The 25,881-nt window shown below is 51.6% G+C and overlaps 1 protein-coding gene across 1 annotated transcript in view; it reads right to left on the bottom strand.

Annotated features, from left to right (window-relative positions):
• The window catches only part of PKNOX2 (PBX/knotted 1 homeobox 2), a 252,855-nt gene that overhangs the window by 3,277 nt on the left and 223,697 nt on the right, over positions 1 to 25,881 (bottom strand). Inside the window, exons 8-10 of the mRNA XM_021696423.1 lie at positions 16,590 to 16,719; positions 16,035 to 16,132; positions 15,105 to 15,224 (exon numbers count right to left, since the gene is read on the bottom strand). Of these exons, the coding sequence (XP_021552098.1) occupies positions 15,105 to 15,224; positions 16,035 to 16,132; positions 16,590 to 16,719 (348 nt within the window). The remainder of the gene's footprint in view (positions 1 to 15,104; positions 15,225 to 16,034; positions 16,133 to 16,589; positions 16,720 to 25,881) is intronic.

Here is a 25,881-nt window from a genome sequence, read left to right on the forward strand (position 1 = left end):
CATGAGGGCAGAGACCATGTCTTATTAATTCATCTTATTAATGTATCCCCAGTGCCTTCCGCATGCAAATGACATGCAAATGACTCCTGAGTGAAAGAAAGCAGAAAAAAGCAAAGGTTGGGTGGTTTGGGTAATGGGCCCTATAGAAGGTTAGAAGGAGAAATGCGTTGGCCAGAGCATTGGGAAGGCTGCACAGGTCCCATTAAGATGGGAAAGTTTTGGGTGATGGTGGAATAGGGGGTCCTTGTGGGTCCCCCTGGGTGGTGAGCTGCATGGTAACTGGGTCTCTGCGTCTTTGTGTCTCCCCCAGGTCCCCGCACCCACACCTTGCACCCAGTAGGCATGCAGTAAAGATGTGACGACTATCGGAATGGGTGGGAGCCTTGCCCTGAAGCGAGGGGAGATCTGGGCCTCTTAGGGCAGAGGACCAAGCTGTCCAGCCTCCTCCAGCCAGGGCCATTCCTCATGACTGAGGTGGCATTACACAGAGCTGCTTGGGCTTTCTGAAGTCCCAGAGACTGGGCCTCAGATTCTGGCTCTGTCACGACATGTTGTGAGGTCTCAGGCATGTCCCTTAGCCCTACATCATAAAGTCGTCTAGTGATCAAATGAAATTGTACTCGTTAAAGTGCTCGCGAGGAGGTGGCTCTTCACACTATTATTATGGGATGATGTGGGCGAGGGGCTTAAGGCTGTCTAAGGAATGAGCGTGAGGGCAACAGCCTCGGAAGTGCTCTCATTATCAGTGACAAAGGCGAGCAACCTCTGCAGTTGACCCCAGCAGCCCCTGACCAAGACAGTCAGGGTCATGTGTTGTTTTAATTCACACCTCTGACCCTGGCCGCCATGCCAGGGCAGCTGGGCCTTGGGATTCATCCAATATTAAGATTCTAACAAGGAGGAAAACACCAATGGGACCACCACCCAGGTCAACTAGGAGACAACTTCTTCCTGACTGGGAAGGAACACAAGAAGGCTGGGAGGCAAGATTTCAGGCCCCAGGGGGCAGAGGAGTGGGGGCTCCATGCTTCCGACACCTTCTGGGGAAGGGGTGGGGCCCACGCCCTATTTTCCTGCTGCATGGAGTTCCAATTCCCCTAGCCGTGAGAAGGAGCCACGCAGCCTCCCTGTCCATGGCCACTTGGTCTGCGAACCCAGCAAAAACAGGGCAACTCTCTGGTCTGCCCGGACTGCACTAGCCCCTTTCATGCCTTCTTGCACCTGCTGTTCCCTCCGCTGCAACGCTCTTTCCCCCACTTTTCCACTGTGTGTGTTTCTGAGCTTCTGGAAAGACCTGCCAGAGATCAGATCCTCTGTGAGGCATTTCCCAACTTCCTGGGGCAGAGTTCATCATGGCTGTGTTTGAATAATGGCCTTTAGCCCGCTATATGGTAATAGGTCTCCCTACGAGACTGGAGAGCTGCTCTCAGGGAGGACTTCCGGTGGCACTTCAGCTGGACTTTGAAGAATGGCCAAGCCATCCCAGCAAAGGCGGGGATGGGCCTTCCAGGCACGAGCCTTGCACCAAGACTTACACTGAAGCCAGCTAGATGCAAGTCTCTTCTTCTACTCTTAAAGACCTCCGGGGAAGGAAATCCTTCAGCCTCCCATGGAGGGATAGTGTGTGCTGTCTCTAAGGAGGTTCCTGGCGCAGGCCTCTGTTCTGAGTGGATGCCGTAAATCCACAGGTTAACATGCTCTCATTGAATGGAGAGGGTGGGAGGCAGTGTCACGGAATCCGGCTGGTTGTCCTCGTATGAGGACACAAAGCAAAATAAACCTTTTATCCTCCCACTGTGCAAATGCCACCACCCATCCCGCCTGGAACCAGCATCTCAGGAGGCACGCGGTGGGGGCCACGGGGTGAGTGGCAGCTTTGGCCCGGCTCTGGGGACAGGTGTGTCGGCCAGAACATTCCTGGCACCGCATCTGAGTGCTCACAGGAGCAGTCCAGCTTGTACATGCCTCAGACCAGATGATTCCTGAGGACAGAGTCAAAATAGTCCTGGCTCCTGGACAGACCTCGATTTGCTCAGTGCTAGTTTTAGCACAATTGGAAAGGCTCCGGGCCAAGGACGGGAAGAGGAATCAAGTGAGATCGTGGTAAGCCCCCAAGCCATGGTAGCCACTCTCTGGGCACTGTTTGGAAGAACTCCTCTGGAGTTGGGAGGGAAGCAGGCAGCAGCTTTCTGGAAGCAGATAATCCTTCCAGAAAAAGAGATACAGAATGGACCAGAAAATGACAGATCCTTCTCAGGGTGGGCATGGAGCTTCATGCGACGAGGCAGAGCTGCCTGGTGGTCAAGAACACGGCCTCTGGAGAGGTCAAGTCCTGCACCCCCCCACTTACCAGCTCTGTGAGCTTGGCGATTTGTTGTTCTCCATTTCCCATCCTTAGTTTCCTTGGCTTAAAATGGAAATAACAGAATAGCGTGTACCTCTGGGACTTGGGGGCTGATTTAATGAGATAACACAGGTAAAGCATGTGTGCTTCACGGACTCACTCTGGACAATGTAGCGAAGCCTCCCAGATGTCACAGAGCCTGCTGTGCAGTCTCCAGAGAAAGGAACTGCAGAGTTTACACAGAATGGGTGTTTCGTGGTGGCCCAGCTGCCATCAGGAAGTTCCTCCAAAATCTGACCTAAACTCTTTCCTGCCTCTTTCTGACACCTCGCTTTGCAGCCTCCTAACTCAGGTCTCCCCTGCCCTAAATTGAAGCTGAAGGCATCTTTCAGTTGAAGGCTGAGTTCCACCTGCAGTGCTGGGTCTGGAAGAAGTGTGGCCAGGGCCGATTCATGGGTCCCTGGCCACTCCCATCACTCCGAGCCCACCCCAAGACTGTCCTTCCTCCTCCTGGGGCAAGCAGATGAGCATGAGGCTGGCAGTCACCGAGGGGCAGAGCACAGGGGAAGTGGGGGCCTGCTGGCATCCGTGGCCTTGTGCTGCTCGTGAAGCAGGGTTTGGAGCCAGATTTCCTTCCTCACTTTCCCTCCAAGACCAAGCACCGCACTGGCATCAACAACAGCCGTCTTCCCTTCTGGCTCCTGACCAAATGTGGGCACGCACCCTGCGGCAGCCCCAACTCTGAGGGCCTGGCCTTGCTCTAGGAGGGTCAGACGCCAACCCCACGGAGGCAGTTGGCATGGTGAGGGGCCCCAAAACAATCACATTTCATCACCTCTGAGATGCCATCGATGGCAGGGTGCACCCTGATTTCACAGATGCTAAGTGGGAAAAAACAAGTCTTCTAGAGTGGACAGAAGCCCAGTAAGCTACCAGAGGAATTCCTCTTTCTTACTATCATGTACCTCCTGCAGACCTTCCATTCTTTTATCTCTCCTTCTTACTCCCCTCCCCCTTATAATTATACCTGCACAGAAAGGTCCAGAGAACTAAAATGTATAGCTTTATCTATCATCACAAACACCAATGGGACCACAACTCAGGTCAAAAAATAAGATACTACCAGCACCCAAAAGCCCCCCTTGTACCCCTTCCTAATCACTACCCTCAAAGATATCCTCCCCAAAGATAACCTGGTTTTTACGGTAATTACTTTCTTGCTTTTCTTTATAGTTTTCCTATCTATGTTACATCCTTAAACATTATAGTTTACTTTTGCCTGGTGTTTGGACCCTATATACATGGAATCCACTGGCATGCAGGATTTCACTCCACAGTACAGGTGTGAGACTAATCTATAATTACTGAAGCTATTCATTTTCATTGCTGCATAGTTTTCCCTTATAAAAAAATCTGCCACCTTTTGGTTCTTCACCCTCTCACAATCTTGGAACTATTCTCCCTCCCTCTGGTTTCTATTTCAATCCATCCTTCCTGCCGCAGCAAGCAAGACTGGTCCTTCCTAACCTGCCCCCAGTGCCTCATGCCCACTGAGACACCTCTCCTCTGAGCTAAGCATTGACCCTACCCAGGGTTTCACACGCTACATGGATGATTTGTTTAGTCGTCTGTCAGCCCAACCAGACATGCTGCATTTTTTGAGGAAAAGGACCCCCACCTTTCTTTCCACCCCCACCTCATCAGTGCCAAGGAAAACGCCCAGCACGTGCTAAGTGTTCAGTATGTATTTGTGGAATGGATGATCATAGGAACCTAAGGGGGTAACTGGTGGCTGTCACCGTTCCCTGTAGGCCTTTGTGAGTGAAGATGAGTGGGAGAGGGTGGGGAGCATCAGTGAGTCGGACTCCCCGGGAATTCTCCCCAGAATCAGGCTGCTCTACTTGCTACAAGGGCCGTTCCTGCAAGTGATTGTTCCATGCAGGTTTGTGGGGAGGAGAGTGGGGTACTTAGGGTCTATGGAGGCACACCAGCCAGCTTTCTAGAGGAGTCTTCGGGGCAGCACAGTAAGAAGTGGGTAAGAACATGAACTCCAGAGCTAGGCTGTCTGGCTTTGAATACTGGTCTCTCACCAGCTCAAGACCTTGAGCTTGTTACGCGGGTTCGTCTTCTGTAAAATGGGGAAAATAATTCCACCTGCCCGAGGTGGCAATAAGGATTCAATGAGTTAATATTTGAAAGGTGCTTAGAACGGTGCCTGGCACTCTGTGAGTGTTTTTTCAATAAATAAATAAATAACAAATAAAATAAACCTGCTGCTTGGTACATGTGGCCCCCTCTGTGCGAAAGCCACGGGTTGTTTTTCTGACAGATGGCGAGAGCCTCCAGCAGCTCCTTCCGTGCATGGAGAAATGCGCTCCTTCTTTCAAATCGTTTTATTTCCTGGATTCTGGGACTGCTCCAGCCCCTGTGCACATATGATGGGGTGTTTTCCCCTAGCCTGGGTCTCAGGCTTCTTGGGAGGATGCTGGGAAGCTGTGAATCTCCCCTGGCCATTTTTCAGGTGGAATCTTTGAGAGCTGCAGGCCCCCCATGGAGTGTCCCGGGGCTCAGGGCAAGCTAGCGGCCCCCCACACCCCCAGTCTTCTCGGACCAGCTCCATCCAACCCTGCAGCTGACCAGCCAGTTGTCAACAAGACCCTGTCTTTGATGGAGACCACCAGTCTCCCTCCTTCCCTGGGACTCCCTGCTGCTCAAACAGCCGGTGTGGCCCACACCCTAGGACTATGGCTTCCAACACTCTCCATCTGTCCTGGGGAGTTGAGGGCAGCTTCCAGGGGTCTGTTCTCTCTTTGTCCCTACAGTGAAGGGTGGGTGGGAGAAAACAGTTTCACATCACAGGCAGGCATCTAAGACTTCATGTTTCTCTGGCACAGAAAGATGAATGCAGCTGAGCCATGGCCAGCCTGACTTCCAGGTCCCAGTGTACCTTCCACCGAAGCTCTACATACAGATGCCTGAGCAGCAGGGGAGAGAGACAGCAGTCATGGCACGGCAAGGAGCCACACAGCTCCCCAGGCTCCAGGGGGGCGAGGAAGGGGAGAGGAGGATTTCATGCTCATGACCCTAGGAGGAGGGGTCCGTCTCTTTGGTCAGCAACAATCACGGGCCAGACAGGGCCACTGATGGTCAATCAGGAGAGAATTCTCATCCAGACAACTCCTCCTTCTCTTCCTACTCCATCCTAAACCGTAGCCACCCTGCCAGGCCTGGCCCAGATCCCAGGTCCTCCGCTAAACCCTAACTTTGTGCATCAGCATCCTGTGCAGGGCTTGTTAAAAGCAACATCTCACTCATGCCCAGAGCCCTGGAAGTCCCCGAGGCCATCTCTCCCACTGGGCAGGCGTCCCTGACACCAGCGCTTTCAGTGGTGCCCCCAAACAAGTTACCAGTGTGCAGAGACAGTGCCAGGGTGGCTCGGTGGGGTCTGGGCCAGTGGGAGTCCCCCAGCTGGTCTCCAGCGGCAAGCAGTGTGGTTGGTTGGTTTCCTATCATTTTCTGTGCGCGCCGTCCTGAAGAAGGCGGGGAAGCAAGGCTCTGCGGTGCCAATGTACAGAGGGGCAGCCCTTTGCGCTGATGGTTGGGAGGGTCTTTCTACCGAATGCAAGTCTTCTCCCTACTCATCCAGCCAGAGAGCCTAGGCTGTCCTCCGGAGTCACACAGAAGCCTATAACACTGCCTCTCACTTCATAACAAGAGTTATCACCACTTACTGGATGCCTACAGTTTTTGGCTAACTTTGAATACTTACAATATTCACGAGTACTCTGTCAAAGTACCTGCCATGTATTCTCATTGAATTTCCCAGGCACCTATGAAGCAGGCATCATTATTCACGTTTTACGCGTGAGAAAACCCAGCCCAGAGGGGTTAAAGAACAGGCTCCGGGTTACCCAAGCAGTGAATGGCAGAGCTGAGACTCACACCCCCTATATCTTTAACCACGTCCGCTCCACCTCTGGGCCAGACCATCTGTCAGGCACTGTGCTTTTTAACATATTATTGATCATCTTCACCATAGGTGGGTACCATTATCTCTACTTTATGAAGAGGAAATTAACATCAGAGATGCTAGTTGACCCGTTCAAGGTCATATAGCGAGTAAAAAAATGGAGCTGGGATCAATCTCAGGTCTGTCTGCCTCCAAATCCCTTGTTCCTTATACTATACGATGCTGGCCCTAGAGGAACAGGGTTCTACGGACTGAACATCCCCAGTCCCCTTAACCATTCATCATATGACACGTTTCCCATTAAAAGTCATTTGAACAGACATTTCCCCACCCTGGCTGCTCTTCTCTGGACACGACTTGTCAAAGGACCTTTTGAAATGTGATGTTCAGTCCCGGACACACTAATCTGGATGTGTCTGACCAGCACAGATGGCCCAACTCCTCTCACCTGTATTGCTTCCTCCATTCTTGGACCCCTTAAGTATGTGCACGCATGCTAATACTTGATTATATCATGGGTTGACTGCTCATGGTTTACGTGTATAATTTATTTCCCCAATTAAATTATCAGTTCCTCGAGTGCTAGAATCATGTCTCATACCTGAAACTTAGGTGTTAGTGGATAGATACGGTATTTGGAACTTAGGTCACATTTTCCCATAGAAACAAGTTATTTCTTTAATAGTTAGCTTTCCAGGCTAGCCCCCAAAGGCTGAGTTAGCTAAAGATCTGTGTTCTGGTGGAAAGGAGCCTACAGGACTCAGGGACAAACCACAGATCTTGCTCTAATTTCACGGGGCGGGCTAGATCTGAGGAAATTCCGAGATGGGTGAGCACAGACTTCATCCTCTTGCCTTTTCCTGGGCCCTGCTTCCACTTCTCCACCTCTTCTCAAAGCCCCAGGGCCGTCCTGTGACCCTCCCGTCAGCTTTTCGAATCTGAGGCCTCTGGCTGCTAGGACTTCAGGGTCAAATCTCTTAAAACTATATTCATGATGATGTAGATAAAACTTTCATCAGATTCTCAAAAGGTCAGGGGCCTCGGAGAGGTGAAGAACAATTGTTAGAAACCTTTCCCCTGGCACCCCACTGGTTTGCCTCCTCAAAAGGCTGTGTTAAACAATATTCTAATATCTTCATGTGCTACCACTAACAAGCACTGGCACTCTTCCCATGAAGCTGATCTTAGCCGAGTGGGAGTAAAAAAGTAAGCTTTGGAACTAATTCATACTAAGCTGTGAATGAATGATGGCATCCTGGCCTCTCCATTGGTACCTGTTTTTGACAGGCATTGGGTACTTTTAAGTGGATCTCTGATGAGTGGAATTTCAGACCATGTGACAAAGTTAAAGGAAAAAGTAGCAGACAACATAACATAATAAAATAAAATAATAAAAAAAAAAGATATTCTGGAACAAAAATGGTCTCTCTAAGTCTCTCTGAGCTATTTTTTTGCTTTTCAAGTTTTCTTACTTTTCCCCACAGATTCCCGAGAAGTGTCAAGATTTCTCTCAGCTTTTTCTGAGACAGGGCAGATTACGGGGACTCCCGGAGTGAGACGGGAAGCATTTGCAACAGTAGCTGTGTCTGGATCAGGACAAAATACTTTCACACTCATCTTATTCCATCCTCACAACACTGCTATGAGCTGGATATCGTGATTCCCATTTTAGAGCAGAGGAGACTGAGACCTGATGAGGTCCAGCAACTTGCCCCAGGTCCCCTGGCTAGGTAAGAAGGGGTGCGACACTCAAATCCAGAGCCTGCCTCCCTGTACCACGCCCGCTCCGTGGACCACACTCTTTCTGTTTGTAAGAGACATCCCCGTTTCCAAGTCAGCTGGCGATGGATTCCATAAGTGGGTCTCTGACAGGGATCGATGTATAGGTCCTTGGGGCTTAATACAATGCTAGGCACAGGGAAGGTGGCAAGCAAGACACACAAAGAATGTTTGTTGAGTCACTGAAGATCACACCAAGGCACAGAGGCAACCAGCTGGACTTCACGTCCACACACCCTCCTTGGCCGGGAGCCCACGGGCAGGGCACGAGCTGTACCCGGGTGTGCGGCAGCCGGCATCCCCCAGCGGGGAGGAGCCCACGTGTGCCGGCTGATGAGTGGATAAACAAAGTGTGGGCTGTCCGTACAGTGGAATCCCGTTCTGCCATGAAACAGAAGGAAGCCCTGAAGCATGTGACAATACGGATGAACCTTGGAAGCCTGCTGCTAAGTGAGAGAAGCCACTCACAGAGGGCCATGTATGATAAATTCCATTCATGTGAAAGATCTGAAATCGGCAAATCCATAGAGACCCAAAGTCGATTACTGGTTTCTAGGGGCCGGGGAGCGATAGCTAAGGGGTACAGAATTTCTTTCAGGGATGAAAATATTCTGGAATTCGACAGTGGGGATGATGGCACAACTCTAAATATACTAAAAAATCTCTGACTTTAGTTACAAAGGGTGGATGGTGGTATGTGAATTATATTTCAATTCAAAAAAAGTCACAGAGAGAAGGCCCCCGGTGCATTTTGTGCGCTCGGCTTTTGTGACAGCCGCAGAGTTCATACGAGGGCGCTGGAGCCAGGCCCTCAGCTGCGCGAGGCGGGGTGGACGAGCAGGGTACAACTGTGACGCTGGCCGGACGCCATCCCGGCACTGAGGATGTGAGGGATGGAGAAGGGAGAGCGAAGGGAGGGATGGTGAGGCGGCCTCACCATATCTGAAAACTAGGGCTGGCAGACAGCTCTCCTGCCCGCTTCCCAGGACAGGGCTCTGTGTCTCCATGGAGGGCCTCCGCTGACAGCATCTGCTGAGAGCTGGAGGTCCTCTCTGCTTCACCTAGACTTTGCGTGGGAGTCGAGAGCTGCTCTGGTTTCCTGGGTCAATGCAGAGCATTGTGGGTGAGGAACTAGAGCCCCGAGGCGCCACAGACTTGGGTTCAAATCCCACGAGATGCTGGGGAACGTGTTCCCTTCTTTGAGTCCAGTTTTGTTACTGGTAAAATGAGGATAACAGGGCGCCTGGGTGGTTCAGTTGGTTGGGCATCTGCCTTCGGCTCAGGTCATGATCCTGGGGTCCTGGGATCGAGCCCCGCCCACATCGAGCTCCCTGCTCAGGGGGGAACCTGCTTCTCCCTCTTACCCTTCCCCCCTGCTCGTGATCTCTCTCTCAAATAAATAAATAAAATCTTTGAAAAAACAATGAGGGCAATAGTAGTACCCAGCTCCTCTGCTGGTTGGGTGGCTTATATGAGATGGTGCTGGACGATGCTCAGCATGAATCTGGCCCCACGCAGTGGTGAATGCCGTGGCTCTTTTGATGTGAGGCGGGACCTGCTGGGGCTTGGTTTCCTCTCTGGGATTTCCCCACATGCAGAGAATATTCTGTAATGTTGCTCCTGTGCTTTGGTGGCAGCAACACAGAGATCAGCCATATTTTGGATGGGAATGAGCAGAATGATGGGGCCAGGGCGAGGGGCGCTGGGGTCCGGAGCAGAGGGGATAGGGGCAGAAGCCGGGCAGGAAGAGTAGCCCTCTCCCTCCATCCTCTGTGGAGAGGACCCTCTGCGGGGGTTCTCCCCCAGCCTGGGTTTGCTGGGGAGTGATTGCTTCCGGCAGGAGTTTGGCCTCTTTGAGCCAAAAATGCAATAGTAAGAAAATATCCCGGGATTCTTCAGGGACCCCAGAGCAAGCAGCTAATGGATGAAACCTTCCCACTCTCATTGCAGCCTGACAGAAAAGGCTCTGGGGTTTAAGTCCCACCTCAGGAGCACTCTGTCATCGGAATCCATTTCTGTAGCTGCTAATGCCACACAACAGTGGAAGTGACAAGAAGCCTCAGACACAGGACAAAAGGAATCAAAGAATACTAACTTCTCCCTGAGGGAAAGAAGACAACAGGAAAAACTAGGATTCACTACAGAAGTTTGAACAAACAATCTCTACTAACGGAGACTGTAGATTTATACGATGCTCTCCGTTTCTTCCGCAAACCACGACACTGCCGTTCACATCGTCCCGGATGCTCGAGATGAATAGGCTGTGTAGAATGTTCATTAGACCATTTATCTGCTTATCAGGAAGTCGGCACTGTTTGTATCCAGACTGGTTTATGCCAGTTACATGTGTTAGTGTAATGATGTAATGTAGTTACTCTGTAAACCAATAAAATGTAAGTGCAACAAGAAAGTTATTCTTGCTACTAAGCAAACTAACTGGACTGCTTTGGAAAGACTTGAGACTCTGATTTCCTTAAAAATGCCGTGTAGTGAGGACCTCTGGGACAAATGTAAGTGGCTGGAATACGTAACAAAAATCTAGAAAGATCTTACAGCCAGGTTACTTCCCAGACATCAAAGTTCTTATCCAATGTTAAATAAAGATGGAATTTATAGATGTTCTATTATAGGAGAGGTTTGTGCAAGTAAAAGGACAACCTCTCCTCAGAGAAAGATCTTGGTCCTCTATCAAGACATTAGCAAATCAATATATATGTGTATCTTCTAAATTAAAATAAAATGTATCTTTTTAATGGCTGTTCCTTTCTTCAACCAACTTTTCCAATTGGCCAATCAACACATGGGTTGTCCCCACTGCACTGGATAGGATAGAAGAACATCCATTGGATACTGAAATCTGTCCTTTTTCATACATTTTCTACCCTTTTTTCCTAAAATTGAACAGCTACTTTATGCCCATACGGTGTTACTGAAGAGTTAGATTTCCCACGAGCTACAATCTCAGAGTTGTTCCTCAAAGAGACAGTGAAAGCAAGGTGGGGGAGGGAGGCTTCGACTAATCAAAATATGTTTGGGGAAAGCTTCGAACCATGCCCCCTCTTGCAAATTCACAATGCCCCTAGTACACTGAGAATCAAGAACTGAGCTAAACTTTGTATAACCCAGATTTTCCCAAACTCCTTTACCCCATCTTGGGAGCAACACCTATAACATCCTATAAAGGTACACACTTTGGGAATCAAATCTTTAGGGTCCACGTAAGAGGTATAACATATGATCCCTTTTCTGGAGCAATTTACAATTGAGTCAGAGATATGCGACATGTACGTTTGACACAGACATATATACGCAGAACAGGTAAGTAACAGTGTTCGGCAGGATGTTTTTTAGGTTTAAATGATGGTAAAAATCAGTAGATGTTATAGATCAGAACAACAGGTCAGGCATCCACCTCTAATTTTCACAAATTGTGGGCCTTGGTCTCAAAAACTTGCTCTTAGTCCACGGTTCTAAATAGTTCAAAGAGGATTCACATTTCTTTTTTATTTATTTATTTATTTTTATTTTTTAAAGATTTTATTTATTTATTTGAGAGAGAGAGAATGAGAGACAGAGAGCATGAGAGGGAGGAGGGTCAGAGGGAGAAGCAGACTCCCTGCCGAGCAGGGAGCCCGATGCGGGACTCAATCCTGGGACTCCAGGATCATGACCTGAGCCAAAGGCAGTCGCTTAACCAACTGAGCCACCCAGGCGCCCGAGGATTCACATTTCTTAAATGTGCCTATGTACCAGGTTTGGCTCTTTATATAAGTTATCTCATTTAATTTTGTAAGCGTGGGAAATGGGTATTATCTTTTTTTTTTTTAAAGATTTTATTTATTTGACAGAGAGAGACACAGCGAGAGAGGGAACACAGGCAGGGGGAGTGGGAGAGGGAGAAGCAGGCTCCTGCTGAGCAGGAAGCCAGATGCGGGGCTCGATCCCAGGATCCTGGGATCATGGCCTGAGCTGAAGGCAGACACTTAACGATTGAGCCACCCAGGCGCCACCGGGTATTATCTTTTTTCAAAGAAATTGACTCCGAGAGATTGCACAGCTGGTGGCAGGACCTCAATTCGTACCCCTGTCTGTCTGGCTTCGAAGCCTGCCTTCTTTTTGCTGTGCCCTTGTTACCCAGTCTTTATAGCCTCTCCTGAGCTGGGGTTTGGGGGCCTGTGCACCCACTGATATCTGGGTAGCCAAACTGATCCATGGCCAATCCTGGGCCTGCAGAGGACCCCTGTGCCAGGCTGTGTCCCTAGAGCCTGGACTTCTCCCCATCCCCTTCCTTCCCCAGTCCAGAAGTTCTGAGTTGTGACTTTTTTTTTTAAAGGCCTGGGGGTCACTCCCTTGACCTCTCCTGGTGGCCACTGTGAGGAAGGCATTAAGCGGGGGAGGACTTTGCCAATGTTAAGTGCTTTATTAATAGTATCCGCACTGAGTGCATTCTGAGCTGGAGAGGGTCCAGGGGTGGGAGGGTGTGGGCAGAAAGTCTTACTCATGCTTTTCAGCAAGCCCTCTCCGTGGTTCCCGGTCTCTTTTGTGGAGCTGATCTGGGTCCTTCCTTCTCTTCTGCTTTGTGCTCAGCGACTTCCCCCTCTCTCTTCTCCACCTCTACCTTCCTCTGCCATCCCCTGTCCAGGGGGCAGTGGCCACGGAGTGGAAAGAAACGACCCTAAGCTATAGAGGGGTGCTCAGCAGGGAGGGGACAAGAGGGCAGCCTGTGAACTGAAGTCTGAGGTCAGAGGGCAGACACAGCCAGGAGGGGCTGATAGGATGACCCTCCAGTCTCAGGCTCAGACTTACGTCCGGGGCAACATGCAAGTGGGGAGTGGCAGGCAGCTGAGGCAGGAGCCCCGGCACGGGTGTTGGGGGTCAGTGCGGGGTGCTGGCCTGGGGGCCTGGGCTCGTGGGCGGGGGAACTGGTCTGGCAGACTCTTCTCCCTCCTAGCCTTTTCTCCCCCTCAGAGGTGAGGCTGTGGGTGTGTACACATCAGTCGTCAAAAATGCATGGCGTGGGGGAGGTGGGGCAGGAAGGACAGGGCACTAACATTGATTAAACACCTCAGTGTGCCAGGGTCTTGGCAATTGCTGCATTGCTTCCTGGTTCTCTTCACAAGAGGTGAGTGTGTCCAGGTTACAGAGTCAGAGGTAAAGTCTAGACCTGAGCTCAGGTTTGGCCGCCGCAGGAGCCCATGAGCTTTCTACCACACCTGCAGCCTGTGGTTACACATCACCGTGCTGCGGTGGGTGGAGCCAGCTCTGGACCCATGGAGGGCGCGGCGGGGAGAGGAGTGCCTGTCCCCATCTTGGGTGTGATGGGCCAGCGCACACAAGATCCTTCCCCAGGGAGCCCCTCTTCCCACGGCTGGGCTGGGAGCTGTAGCAGGGACACCGGGCTCGCAGGGCCACTGGGGCTCTCTGGCGGTGTGGAAAACCAGAACAGGCAGGAGGCCTGGCATCCCTGCCCCCACCTTCAGCCACTGATTCAGAGCTGCTCCCAAGAGGCCTGAGGATGGACCTGGCCCTGGCTCCCGGGCTTCATCACTAGGCTCTCAGAGTCTCTCCGACCTCTTCCCCTCACCTTGACCCTCGGCCTTCCAGCCCCCTCTCTCCAAATTAGGTTCCTGGTTGTTCTCTAGGTGGTGCTTTCAAAGTGTGCTTCCTCAGCAAAGCCCTGGGGCAGCCCCAAGACCCTGGGGGGGATGGACATATTGGGTGTGGAGAGGCAGAGCCCCAGCCCCACATCGGTCACCACAGAGCAAGTCTTCCTGTTCATTGGGTGTGCAGGCCCAGCGCTTCTGGGCCAGAGTCCCTAAGATGCCCGTATGGGAGAACCACAGCCCAGGCTCAGGCTCCATGGCTTCTGGAGGTACTCCCATTTCAAATAAAGGGTTGTTGATTGACCAACTGATTAATTCCCACGATCCATTTGATTTCTATCCCCTCTGAAGAAAGAGTTTCCCTTACTCCTGGTTCTTCCTCACAGGCCAAGACAAGACAGTCCCTTGGTATTTGTTTGTATGGGTCTATCTTGGTACTGCCATGCCAGGCCAAGACCTCACAGACTGCAGGAAGCCTGCTGGTGCTTCCAGAATCTACCTCCCACCCTGGGTACACACACACACACGCGCGCACGTGCACGCACATGCACACACACCCTTCACAATCGGCCCAGACATGGCCATTGGCCTTCATTTACTGCTACAACTCTTGGATGATGCTAGGGGATTATAGTTTTGAATTCATTCCTGACATTCAACCACAGCCCTGGCTGTTGCAGCTAACCCCACACACAGCACATAACTGCTATCGTGTTAGTGCACACAGCAGGCTCTTTATAGACATTACGTTTATACCCGAGGCTTGGTCGCCATTTTACGGAAATGGCCATAGAGGCTCAGGAAGGCAGTTGTCCTGCACCAGAGCTGAGCTGGTTGTGTGAGGAAGGAGATTCCTCCCTGGGCTGCTCTTCCAGACCTGATGGTCGCAGCCACCGCTGCCCAGCCCGGTGCCTCATCCAGCTGCTCTGATCGGAGGGACAGGGGAAAGGGGACACATCCGCTGCTACCCCAGCGGTGAGGACTCTGGGAAACAGAAGAGTCCTGGCTGAGGATCCACATTTTCTTCCCTGGGAGAAGGGCAGGAGAGCACGTGGCCACCCGCAGCAACCACCGTCCTGGCCCCACAGAACCTCACCCCGTCCCTGAAACACTTGCCCAGTCCTTAGCTCTCCTCAGAATATGTCTGTCCTCATTCCCTCACTTGATGTCACACTTCTTCATGGCAGCAGCAAGCACCAGAGAGCCTCCCAGCTTTAGGTCCCACTAAAGTGGGTCCATAGTGGTCCCTCTCCTCTGCCTTGGCCTCTGGAAGATGGGATCCCTATCAGAGAGCCTCTCTCCGGGGCCACGCCCTCTGTAGATCCAAGGATGACCACAGAGTCTGGAACCTGGGGGGTTATTCATACCCCACGCTGCCACTCCACACCCCCAATACACGCACACTCACCATGAGATGCTGGAAGAGCCAAGAACGCATTATATTGGTGGCATGCTTGGGCAAGACTCCTCGTTTGTTCTTGGACTTCTTATCCTCATTGTCCAGGAGGGAGGTGAGGTCAAGGTTAACCTTCAGGGCACGTGGAGAAAAAATCAGCATCAGCAGCCTGGCGGGCCAGCAGCTAGGGACCTGTTGCCATAGTGACGGCAGGCTCTTGCTGCCAACCCCCTTTTCCAACTCATTCTTAGGGCCCTGGGGAGGTCACCTTTCCTTTCACTCTGCACCAGCCCCTCAGAGAATGGGAGACAGGGAGAAGGAGAAGAAGGAGGAAGAGGAGAAGGGGATGAGAGAGGACACAGAGGAAATAGGGACATGCAGAGGGTAGAGGAGAGACAAATTTGCCAGAAACCATCCACCAGTTATTAGCATTTCTAGGTTAGTTTACGGTTTGCGAAGCACCTTCCTCTCCATTACCGTGGTTAGCACTGACAGCAGCCCTGGAAGTTGGTAGGGCTCTGTGCAGGTGGTGTTAATCCCCCCTCTGTGGATAAGAGCTCTGAGGCTCGGGGAGGTCAGGTGATTTATCCAAGATGACAGAATTAATGTCACATCTCAGGCCTGACTTCAGATCTTCTTCCTCCCCCAACCTGTGTGTGTGCTCTATCCCACTGAGCTACAGAGTGGCTCCGGCTAGAGACCAGGGATAGGAGGTGCAGAATCCTTTGACATAACCTTGAGGGGTGGGGAAATCCCAGGAGTTGATAAAGCCTTTCAGACCCCCAGCTTCCGATCTGTAAACTGGGGGTAATGATACCTCTTAGAGGAATAACGAGGATTAAGTGAGTCACTTGTGCAAAGGGCCTAGCAGAGAGCGAACAGTTATGGTTGTCCACCCCCCCACCTGTGCACATGAGCACACGCCTGTGCACGCACACTCACCTGTGTATTCTGGATCTGGATGGCTCCCTGGGGGATTGCTTGGGTGACCACCTGACCCTGGGAGGTTACCATGGTAACTGGCTGGTATAAGGCTCCACCTGAGGAGACAACCAGTTTTTGGGTCCCCTGCCATGGGGGTGGGTAGGAGTGAGGGCAAGCAGGATTTCCAACTCACTTGGCACTCCCATGTAAACACCTTCTATTCTGGAGGCACTCAAGCCCCTGTTGGGGAGTGATGGGGTGGGAACAGGGTCCAGAGAACAGAGCCTCTGGTGGGAAGTGTTTGGGGCAGGGACAACAGCTTTACTTGGTCTTTGAGAGACTCATGAGACTTTGACCCAAATTTGTTCCAAAATACCATATAGATGGTGCTAGCCATCTATAAACTTACAGAACACTTTAGTCAAGAAATTGAACTGGAAGCCCCTCCTTGGCAGGGGGCACCCCTCCCATTTCCTAAGATTGTACGGTACCCTGCCCCCCCCACCCCCTGGAATCCCCTTGGGGCCACCCCTTCTCCTCCCAGGGGTGTTCCCCATAATACCCTGCACCGACCTGACACCACTTGTGAGTTGACGGTTGTCATGGCGATGTTGCCCTGCTGGAGCGCTGAGGCTGGGACCACAATCCCCTGGGGGTTATTGGAGACTCCAGACATGGAATTGGGGGAATTCTGCAGGAGGTCCTGGCAGTAAGGGAGGCGTGGTTTGTGACAATGTCACTAAATGCTTAGAAGCCACAGCCCCAAACTCCTCCTCTCCCTTTCTCCCTTCCTGTCTTCCTTCCTCCCTTTTTCCTGAGCCTCCCAGGACCCAAATCTGAAAGGCAATTCTCATCGCCTTCCAGAAGCAGTGAACAAAGTCTCAATATTAAAAACCAACCAACCAACCAACCAACCAACCAACCAGCCAGCCAGCCAGCCAACCAACCAACCAACAATATTTATCCACTTAGCCATTCCATTCTTCTGAAACCTGAGACACAAATCATCTCATAAACCAGTGGTCCCCACTTCGGCTTCACTTTGGAATTTCCAATACTGATGCCTGGGTTCTAACCCCAGAGATTCTTCTAATTCCATTGGTTGGGGGTGTGGCCAGGGCTTTGGTGTTTTACAAGCTCCCTAAGTGGTTTTAACGTGTGGCCAGGGCCGAGAACCAGTCTTTATCTGCCTAGCACCTCTTCACCCTTCACACTGAAATGTCTCCAGATGTCTTCTCTGACACCCTCTCCCCCTGAGAACCTCACTTCCTCACGTACCTATATCACATTATTTATACACCCAGCTCCACACAAAAGTGGCCTCCAACGTTCTATCTTTGTATCCTGAGCATATAATTCAGGTGCCTGGCATACAGTGGCCACTAAAATCGTTGTTCAATAATAATACAAAAACATCCACCCTAGCCTCTTTACAACCTGCCTTCTAAGGGCATGTCATAGGAGCCTCGACCTCAAGCCACCCTTTGGCACATTTCATCGATTCTTTCCTTTTCCCCAGGCTGCCAACACAGAATCCCACTGCAGACAGAGTCCTCCTTTGCCCCACACTGTCAACCAGCCAGCCCCTGTTTTCCCCAGGAAACAATCCTTGCAGTTTGTTTTTGCAGCAGTCAAAGCAGATAAGAAGAGCATTTTTTCCTGGCAATCTGGTCCCCTCGTTATTGCCATGTCACAGTTGGGCCAGGAAGTGCTTGGGCCTGATATGGAGGGACTCTGCATACCATGCACAAGGGGAGGGAGCTTGGTCGCAGCCTCCAAGAAACATCAGTAAACTCTCCCTGCCTGGGGTTTCAGCGCTTGCTCGGGGCGGGGAGAAATTGTGGGGAAGGAATTGGGTGTGGAGAGGTTGGGATCTCTAGGCTTTATTTGGAGAAAGCAAGGACGGTGGCGAATGAGGTGCCATGGAAGGAGCTCTGCGAGACTGGCCTGGGTCTCTGAGCGCCTCCGACCACAGTGCCTCATCTGAAAACAGGGCTTGAACCAAGTAACCTGTCTGATGACCATCTAGGGCTGACGCTCTCATGAACACAGCTTGGAGTCATAATGCATGAGCTGTAAGAATTTAGACAGGTAAACAGTCAAGAAAATAGACCACCACTGACTTTCGTTTTAGGACTGGGAGAGAAGCTTGGGCTTTCAGCCTCCAGGGAAGGTCTAGAGTTTCTTGGAGCCAAACTCTTGGTCTTCCCACTCAAGCGGTTCAAGTCTAATATTGAGGCCCACCTTCCGAAGCCTAAAAACTGGAAGAGCCCTTAAAAGCCACATATTCCAACTCCCTGAGCACAAATAAGGAACTGAGGCTTCTTAGAAACCCAAGTGACTCACCCAAGGCCCCCAGCTGGTTCGCAGCAATGGGACTAGAACACAGCCCTCCTTCATCCACAAATACTGAACACCCACCTTGTGCCAAGAACCGGGCTACGAGGTGCTCCTGGAATCACAGGGGTTCAGTACATAGTTACTGCAGGCAAGGTGAACAGGTGAAACAATCAAACCCCAGAAGTACAGAGGCAGCATGGGCTACAGAGGAAAGACCATAGACTTGGGAATCAGCAAATCCCGGCCCTTATGGGAGCCTCAGTCTCATTTATAAAATGTGTCTGGCCCAGTGCTGACATCCAGGAGCCCTCAAAGCCTGTTTTTCAGCTCTGTGTCCATCTAACATTGACCCTGCCCTCGTCCCGACATCCCCGCCAACCATTCTCACAGGACATAAACCAACGCTGGTGTTATTTGAAGCTGAAGCAAAAGCTGGACGGTAAATGTAATAGAAGAGGATGTCGTCCCTCCATGCGTTTCACCCTAAAACTAATGGAAATGACTTTTCACTAATCTCTCCTCTGGAATCATTCATGCCACGGTACTCCTCATTGGGGAAAGGCATTTGGGAATTTCAAACATAAAATGTTGCCCCAGACTTGCCTTTTCCCTGAAAAAAAGTATCCAGCAAGGTTAGGAAAACACAAGCGAAATCAGTAAAATAAATACAAGATGTGGGCCTTGGGATTCAACCAACACACATTTTCGCCAGCCAGAGGCAGAAGGGTGAGCTATCACCTGGATACTTCATCTGCTTATTCACACTCTGGCTGGTTCTCTGCCCTGTGGTCTTGCTGGCCTCCAATGCCAGGTTCTGGGTTTGGGTAACTAAAGGCAATTTATGCGTTAGGTCAGACTCTTCTCTTTCCTACCTTCTCCTACTCTGGGGTCGTTGGCTGGGACATGCCGAGAGGCAGCCAAGTTATATCAGCAAAGGAATGGAGTATCGAAGTTCACGGGCAGAGACCACGGGCAGAGCTAGGGCTAGTCCCATCTTAGCTGGGCAAAAAAGCGGAAGGAAAATCTGGGCCTCCCCGAGGTCTGGGGAAATAATATCCATCCCCTACATTTGTAAATATGAGCTGTTTCACACACCGGCCTGAGCCCTGCCGTGTTTCCAGAGACAGAGTCTCAGGGTCATTGAACCAGACCCTTTGTGATCTGTATTTGTAAAAACCGCCCTCGGCTGGTTCCAAAGACCAATGGCTCTGAAACTACCTATTTATTACACACATCGAATATTAGCATTCTTTTACCATGCTATTTCATTTTAATCTCCTCACTACTATGGGAGAAATGATTTTATTTGCCTGAAGAGGAACTGAGGTCCAGAGAACCAAAGTGACTTCCTGGAGTCACACAGCTGTGCCTTGAACCCAGGTCCTTTGGCTCTGAGCGCAGTGCTGATGCTCGCTTGGAGAGATGTGCTTTGGAGTCAGACATCCCGGCTCCACGTAAGCAGGGAGCCTGGCACATGTAAGCACCCAATAAATCACTTTCCACTTCCTTTGGCTAAAGCCACTCAATGAGGGAGCTGAGTTTGGCACAGCCAGGATTTAAAAACCTGTCCTAGAAGGTCCTAGAGCCGTTTGGGTTCTTTACTTAGCAGCAATGGAGATTCAGCTGGGACTGCACACCGAGCCGCGGTGGTCAGTCCTCACCTCGCGCCCCCTTCATTCCTGCCTCCTCGCCGAAGACATTCCCGGGCCCCGGCCAAGCCCCACAAGTGGGAGCTGCGACCCTGTCTTGAATGAGCTCTGTGACCTGACTGCAGCCATTTCAGGGGTAGCGGTGGGTCTAGCTCTCTTGAGCCTTTGTCTCTACAGAGACGATGGGCTCTGAATCTCTGGGAACGGTCTACGGCTTTTCTGAGGAAGGAGCTACTATGGCAGCCGTGGAAGCCCCTTGGGGAGAAAATGTTGGCTAAGCACACAGTATTTTTATCTTCTTGACAGCTTCCTCTTGGGGCTTATCAGACTCCCAAGCAGGTGGATGATGCTCTGTCTACACCCAAACAGAGCTGTTTCCTTCCAGGCTCCTTAGCGCCCATAAAGAGGTGAGAAGCACATGTGAACAGGTTTTAGCGACATTCTTCAGCATTCAGAGTCTCACATCCCTGCCCCAATTGTCCAGGAACCAGGGGCTCAGAGCTGGTTACCTAGCTCAAGAACTCTGCCTTGTCCCACCAGGAATGGCCGTGGCGTCCCCAAGCCTCTGAAAACTGCTGGAAGCCTGGCTTCCCTGGTGGAGCCATCCCACCAAACTGGGGTGTGTGTGGGCTCCTACTTTCTAGTAGTAAGATTTGCTTTCCCAGTAGGACAAGGTCCTAAAGCTGAAAACTTCCCTAGAGTTTCCTGGGAATGACATCTCTGGGCCTGGACCAAGGGACCCAGGACTTGGATGGAAACCCACAAGCTGGGCTCCACAGGCCTCCCCAGAAGCTGTCCCACTGACGATCCTTGTGTGCTGTTTTTCTGAGACACAGAGAGGCAGAGAGCCTCTCTGAAGTGGGCAGAGCAAGGTAGGGGAGCAGCTTTAGAACGGCTGAGAGCTCGCACCTCCTAAACCCCGTGGACCAGCTGCAAAGCCTTCACTGCCTCGCACCATCAGCCATGGTGGTCACCGGGCGAGTTTTACTCCAAATCTCATTTTGGAACAACAACAACAAAAAAGATGATTTGTTCAAAAGGAAGGCCTTCCTAAGGACAAGTGAAAGGTTCTGGGATCGCGCTTGGAAGCGGAGGGTGCTCGGGTGGGGTGTGTGTGGCACGAAGGAACGGACTATGGCTATGAACTCTGACCTCATGGTCTGATGTCAGCCCGGGAGGAGCCGGCTCAGTCCCTGGAGCCACCAGTCTTCACTGTTAATCGGGAAAGGGCTTCTGTTGCCCAGGGAAACGAAATTTCCACCAAAGGAAGAAATTCCCGGAATAAACTGATGGGAGGAAGAAAGGAAGGAGTGAAGGCAAAGACGGATAGAAAAATTTTCCTTTAAGTTATTTTGAAATAGCCGGAATGTTTATTTTACTAGGACGCCTGTGGAACAGGGGATATGAACTAGATGACACTGCAACGGTCCTTCCGACTGACGATTTTAGAAAATCGGTAAGCAGGTGGGGGGGTAGGAGTTGGAGGGGGCAGTACAGCCCATGGGGCCCCGCTGTCTGCCATCCACCTCCAGGCCACTAGGGGTCTCTGCTGATCCACCAGCGCAGATTGCTCTCCCCCAAACCTCCCCAAGCCTCCCGGGAGGACAGGTCTGTGGGCTAACTGGCCTGGGCTGGCGGGTGGGGACTTGGTCTGGGGTGTCTCACTTCTGCTGGAAAGCTTGGTCCGGACTCATCCTGGGCATGCCCGTGGCCCATGCTCTTGACTCCTTCAATGCTTCCTGGTGGCCTGATATACTGGACATAAAGCATAATGGTTCTCTTTCTTATGCGTGTGTCTTCTTTCCCTAGCTTTGGTTGCAGATATTTTGAGGGAAAGAGTGTTCTTTCTTTGAATTCCCCCAAACTGCCTACCACAGTATTGGGTGCATGATAGATGCTCAATAAACGCATGGCCTGACTGGGCTTTAGCCCTGGGATAGCGTGCGTGCATGTGTGCGTGTGCATGTGTGTGTGTGTGTGTGTGTGTGTCTTACAGGGGTGGGGAGGTTGCCCCTGTCCCCAGACACGCTGTTCCTGGCAGTGTCCCTCCATTCTGGCAGGGCCAGAGTCCTGTCTTTGGCTGGGAAAAGCTGGGCTCCCAAACTCAGGGAATCCAACACATGTAAACAAGCCACCTAATCCTGTTGCTGTTCCGCTCCTGCTGGGGACTTTAGTCTCAAGAGAAAGGCACTTCTGGCCCGTGGGGACAAGGGGCAGCTACCACTCCTAAGGAACATTCCTTCTGGGAAGGAGAGAACTGCTCAGGTTTCACTGGCCTGGCAGGAGGGGTGGTCCTCATGGTGTCCTGCCCCCCCGAGCTGGAGTGCTGGGGGCTAGGATGGCGGAAGGGACAGCTTTGATGGCTGTGGTGAGAATGAGGCAGGGTAGCTCCCGGAACTCTACTTCCTGTCGCTGCCGTCTAGGGGTGCCCCCTTTCCATCTCAGTGGTGATCTTTTTTTTTTTTTTTTTTTTAAAGATTATTTATTTATTTTGAGAGAGCGAGAATGAGAGAGAGAGAGAGAGAGAGAGTACATGAGTGGGGGAGGGTCAGAGGGAGAAGCAGGCTCCTCGCCGAGCAGGGAGCCCGATGCGGGGCTCGATCCCGGGATTCCAGGATCGTGACCTGAGCCGAAGGCAGTCGCTCAACCAACTGAGCCACCCAGGCGCCCCTCAGTGGTGATCTTGCAGGATAGATCACCTCCCCCTCCTCCCACCAGCCTTAAAACTCCCTGGTCAAATCCAAGTGGATGCTTGGCCACTGAGCAGAACTTCCAGGGGGTGACTGAGGTGACTGTCCCCCACCTCCTTGACCTCCTGCTAGTCTAGAGAATGCAAACTCCCTGTAGGTCAGTAGGCAAGTCCACCTGCCCCAGGTAGGGGTGTAATCACTGGCCGCTTCCTATTTTTTTAGAGAGTTAGCAGAGCTATAGAGTTCTATCTGCTCTGCCAAGCCCCACATCTCAGAGTTGGGTTCACTCTGTGCCTTTCTTCTCCCAATTAGCAAGTCTAAAGTCTTGCTTCCCATCAACGGGTTTCTGGGTTTCTTCCTCTCTGGTCTCCAAATCGCTGCTCAGGATTAAGGGAGTCACCCCTCCCCCCCCCAGGGCCCAGGACCCCTGGTTCTTCCTATGTGTCACACAAAAAAACCCAAAGACTTATTATAATAAGTAGAACATAGACTCCAGAGTGACCTATCTCAGTCTCTGCTGCTTACTTGAGCCAGTGTCTTAACTTCTCTGAGCTTCTCTTTCCTGGGGGAGAAAATCATGTGCCCCTTGCAGCCTTGTTGTGAGGAGTAAATAAGGTAATATATGTAAAGCACCCAATAGATACGGTGTTTGAGATGTAGAGGAGGTTCGGGAAATGTTGACGTTCTCCCCGCTCCCTGCCAGTTCTTCCTGGAGCAGCACACGAGGGGCTACTCAATTAATTTGCCTCTAACATGTTTCCAACCCTTACACCATCACCTACGTTCCCCATTACATCTCCCATCTTTGGTGATTGGCCATCCTTTCCAGCCTCAAAGCATAACTCCTCCAACTTGGTTGCAAGATAGTCCCTTGTTACATCTGGAGGTCAGAGATCCTGTCATATCCACTTTGAGGTCCCTGGAACTCAGCAGGCTCCGTTGTGCTTGAACAGATTCACGGGGCCGGAATGAATGACCCCTCATCTTTACCAACTCCTTCTCTCCAGGGATTCTGAAAGGCTGTCTCTGTTCCTTACCTTCTCCCAGGCTTCTCTCTACACCAGGAGCACTCACTTTTGGAGCTCCCAGATAGCCTACCACCCCCTCCCCCTCTCCCCTCTCCCCTCGGAAGTCCTCCCAAGGCCAGAGAACCTGCAACTTCTCCAATCACAATGGGCAAAATCCTCCAGCTGGCCTATCTAATCCATGCTGAGGTTTGCTCATTCTGTCTCCAGGCAGGAACAGACTGTGGCCATGAGAGTGTGCAGGCCTTCTCTGGGGGGAGGCGGAAGGGGGCTGAGCAGTGACAGGGGTAACCCGAAGCCACACATGTGGTTTGTTCAATCAGACCGCTGTCTCTGGCTGCTCCTTTCCTGCCTGCCTCAATGTTCCCTCGACCCGGAGCCTTCTATGGCTCACATAACTTACTTAGATCCTCAGGTGTGACTCACAGCTCCCTCACACTGAGATTGGGAGCTCCTTTTGGATAATTCACTCATGCTCTCATAGGACCTAGCACGGTGCAATGCCCCCCCAAATGCTTGGTGACTGAGAACTTCGGCTCAGTCCGATTTGCCCTGATAGGGCCCCGGCTTAGATCCAGCCCCATTGAAGAAAGAGCGGGGAGTTTCAAGTCAAATTAATACTCGAGCAAGGCGGGAGTTAGGTTCTCTCTACTTGGTTTATGCCCTCTAGGAAAGGCCAGGAGAAGCCTGTCCAACAGAAGTCAGAGTCTAGAGTGAGCCTCCTTACCGAGGAGGCTGCCCTTGCAAGAAGCCTGGGCTCAGAGGTGTGAGGAAGTTTGGATGTCTTCAGGTGCAGGCGGAGCAGGATGGCTTCCTGGGGATGTGGGAAAAACTAGCTGTGGCCCAATTCCTTGGGAACCCTGGTTCAGCTCTGGGGCTTGGTGGAAGTCGTTTCCCTTACTCCCTACCCCCCTCCCACCCTCAAGAGAGAGCTCACATTCAGAAATGGAAGGCCAAGCAGGGAAGGTGCCCAACTGCCATAGAGCTGAATGGGGACACAGTATGGCATCTGGGGCGGGTAGGGTTGGGGTGGGGACACCAATTTGAATAAAAAAAATGTCTCCCACTTTGCAACACAAGGCCAAATGATTAGCACCCGGGGAAAAACATGAGCCAGCGGTTTGCAACAAAGCTGGCAGGCGCCTGGAATGTTGATCCTGAGGATCATGTTCCAGAGGGGAGACACCCCTCCCTGGGCCTGGCTGGTGCTCAGTGCGGCTATTTCAGGCTGGGGGGATTAAGGTTGAACCATGACGAATGTGAACCATTGTGTGTATGTGCGCGCGTGCACACATACACACACCCCCCACCATGGGCACACCCCTGACACACACACACACACACACACAGATGCCCCAGACACTCTTTTTCTCTCTTCTCTCCCATACTGGCCCCCATGCCCTGATCCCCAGGCCAGCCTCCTGCACCCAAAGTCTCTTGGCAGCTGAGGCCTCTCCTTCCCCAGGAAGGCCCAGCCAGCCCCGCACCCCCCAGCTCAGGGAGAGTGACAGGAGCCTGCCCTGGGAATGTGGACAGCACGTGGCATGTCCTACGCACCCTCCCTCCTCCACACACCTGGCTTCGCACTGACCCCGAACCTGCCCAGCCTGTCCCTTCATCCCCCAGTCCTCAGCTGCTGCCATTCCTTTTCTCTCTCTTTTCCACCTGGGGTCTTCTCAGCCTCACTTCCCTTCCCTCTGCGGCCCTTCTCCTCCAGACCTTCATCCTTCCTCTGCCTCCCTTGAGTTGTCTTTCTTTGCCTTTATCTTTCTTCTGATTTCTCCTTCCCTCCTTTGGCTTCCTCTGGCCTCCCTTGATCTGTGTCCATCTGTCTCCTTGTCTTACTTCTTTACACAGATATTTACTGGCCGTCCACGCATCAGACCTTGGGTTAGCCTCCACCAGGCATGGGTTATAATTGTATATAAAATACTGTCTGTACTCAAAACACGTCTGTTATCTAGGAGAGGAGAATAACACTTATACCAGCGACTCTGAGATAAAGTGACATAGGATATTTATATATAAGTGGCCCCCAGTGTTCCAGCACTTAGTTGGGAGAAAGAAAAGGCCTTTCTGGATGGGGCTTCAGAGAGGCCTCCAGGGGAGAGCAGCCTTGTTACTGTCCTTGGGAAGAGGCCGGGTTTGGTCCTGCAGAGCT

Source organism: Neomonachus schauinslandi, chromosome 11, assembly GCF_002201575.2.
Source record: "Neomonachus schauinslandi chromosome 11, ASM220157v2, whole genome shotgun sequence".
NCBI classification, from domain to species: domain Eukaryota; kingdom Metazoa; phylum Chordata; class Mammalia; order Carnivora; family Phocidae; genus Neomonachus; species Neomonachus schauinslandi.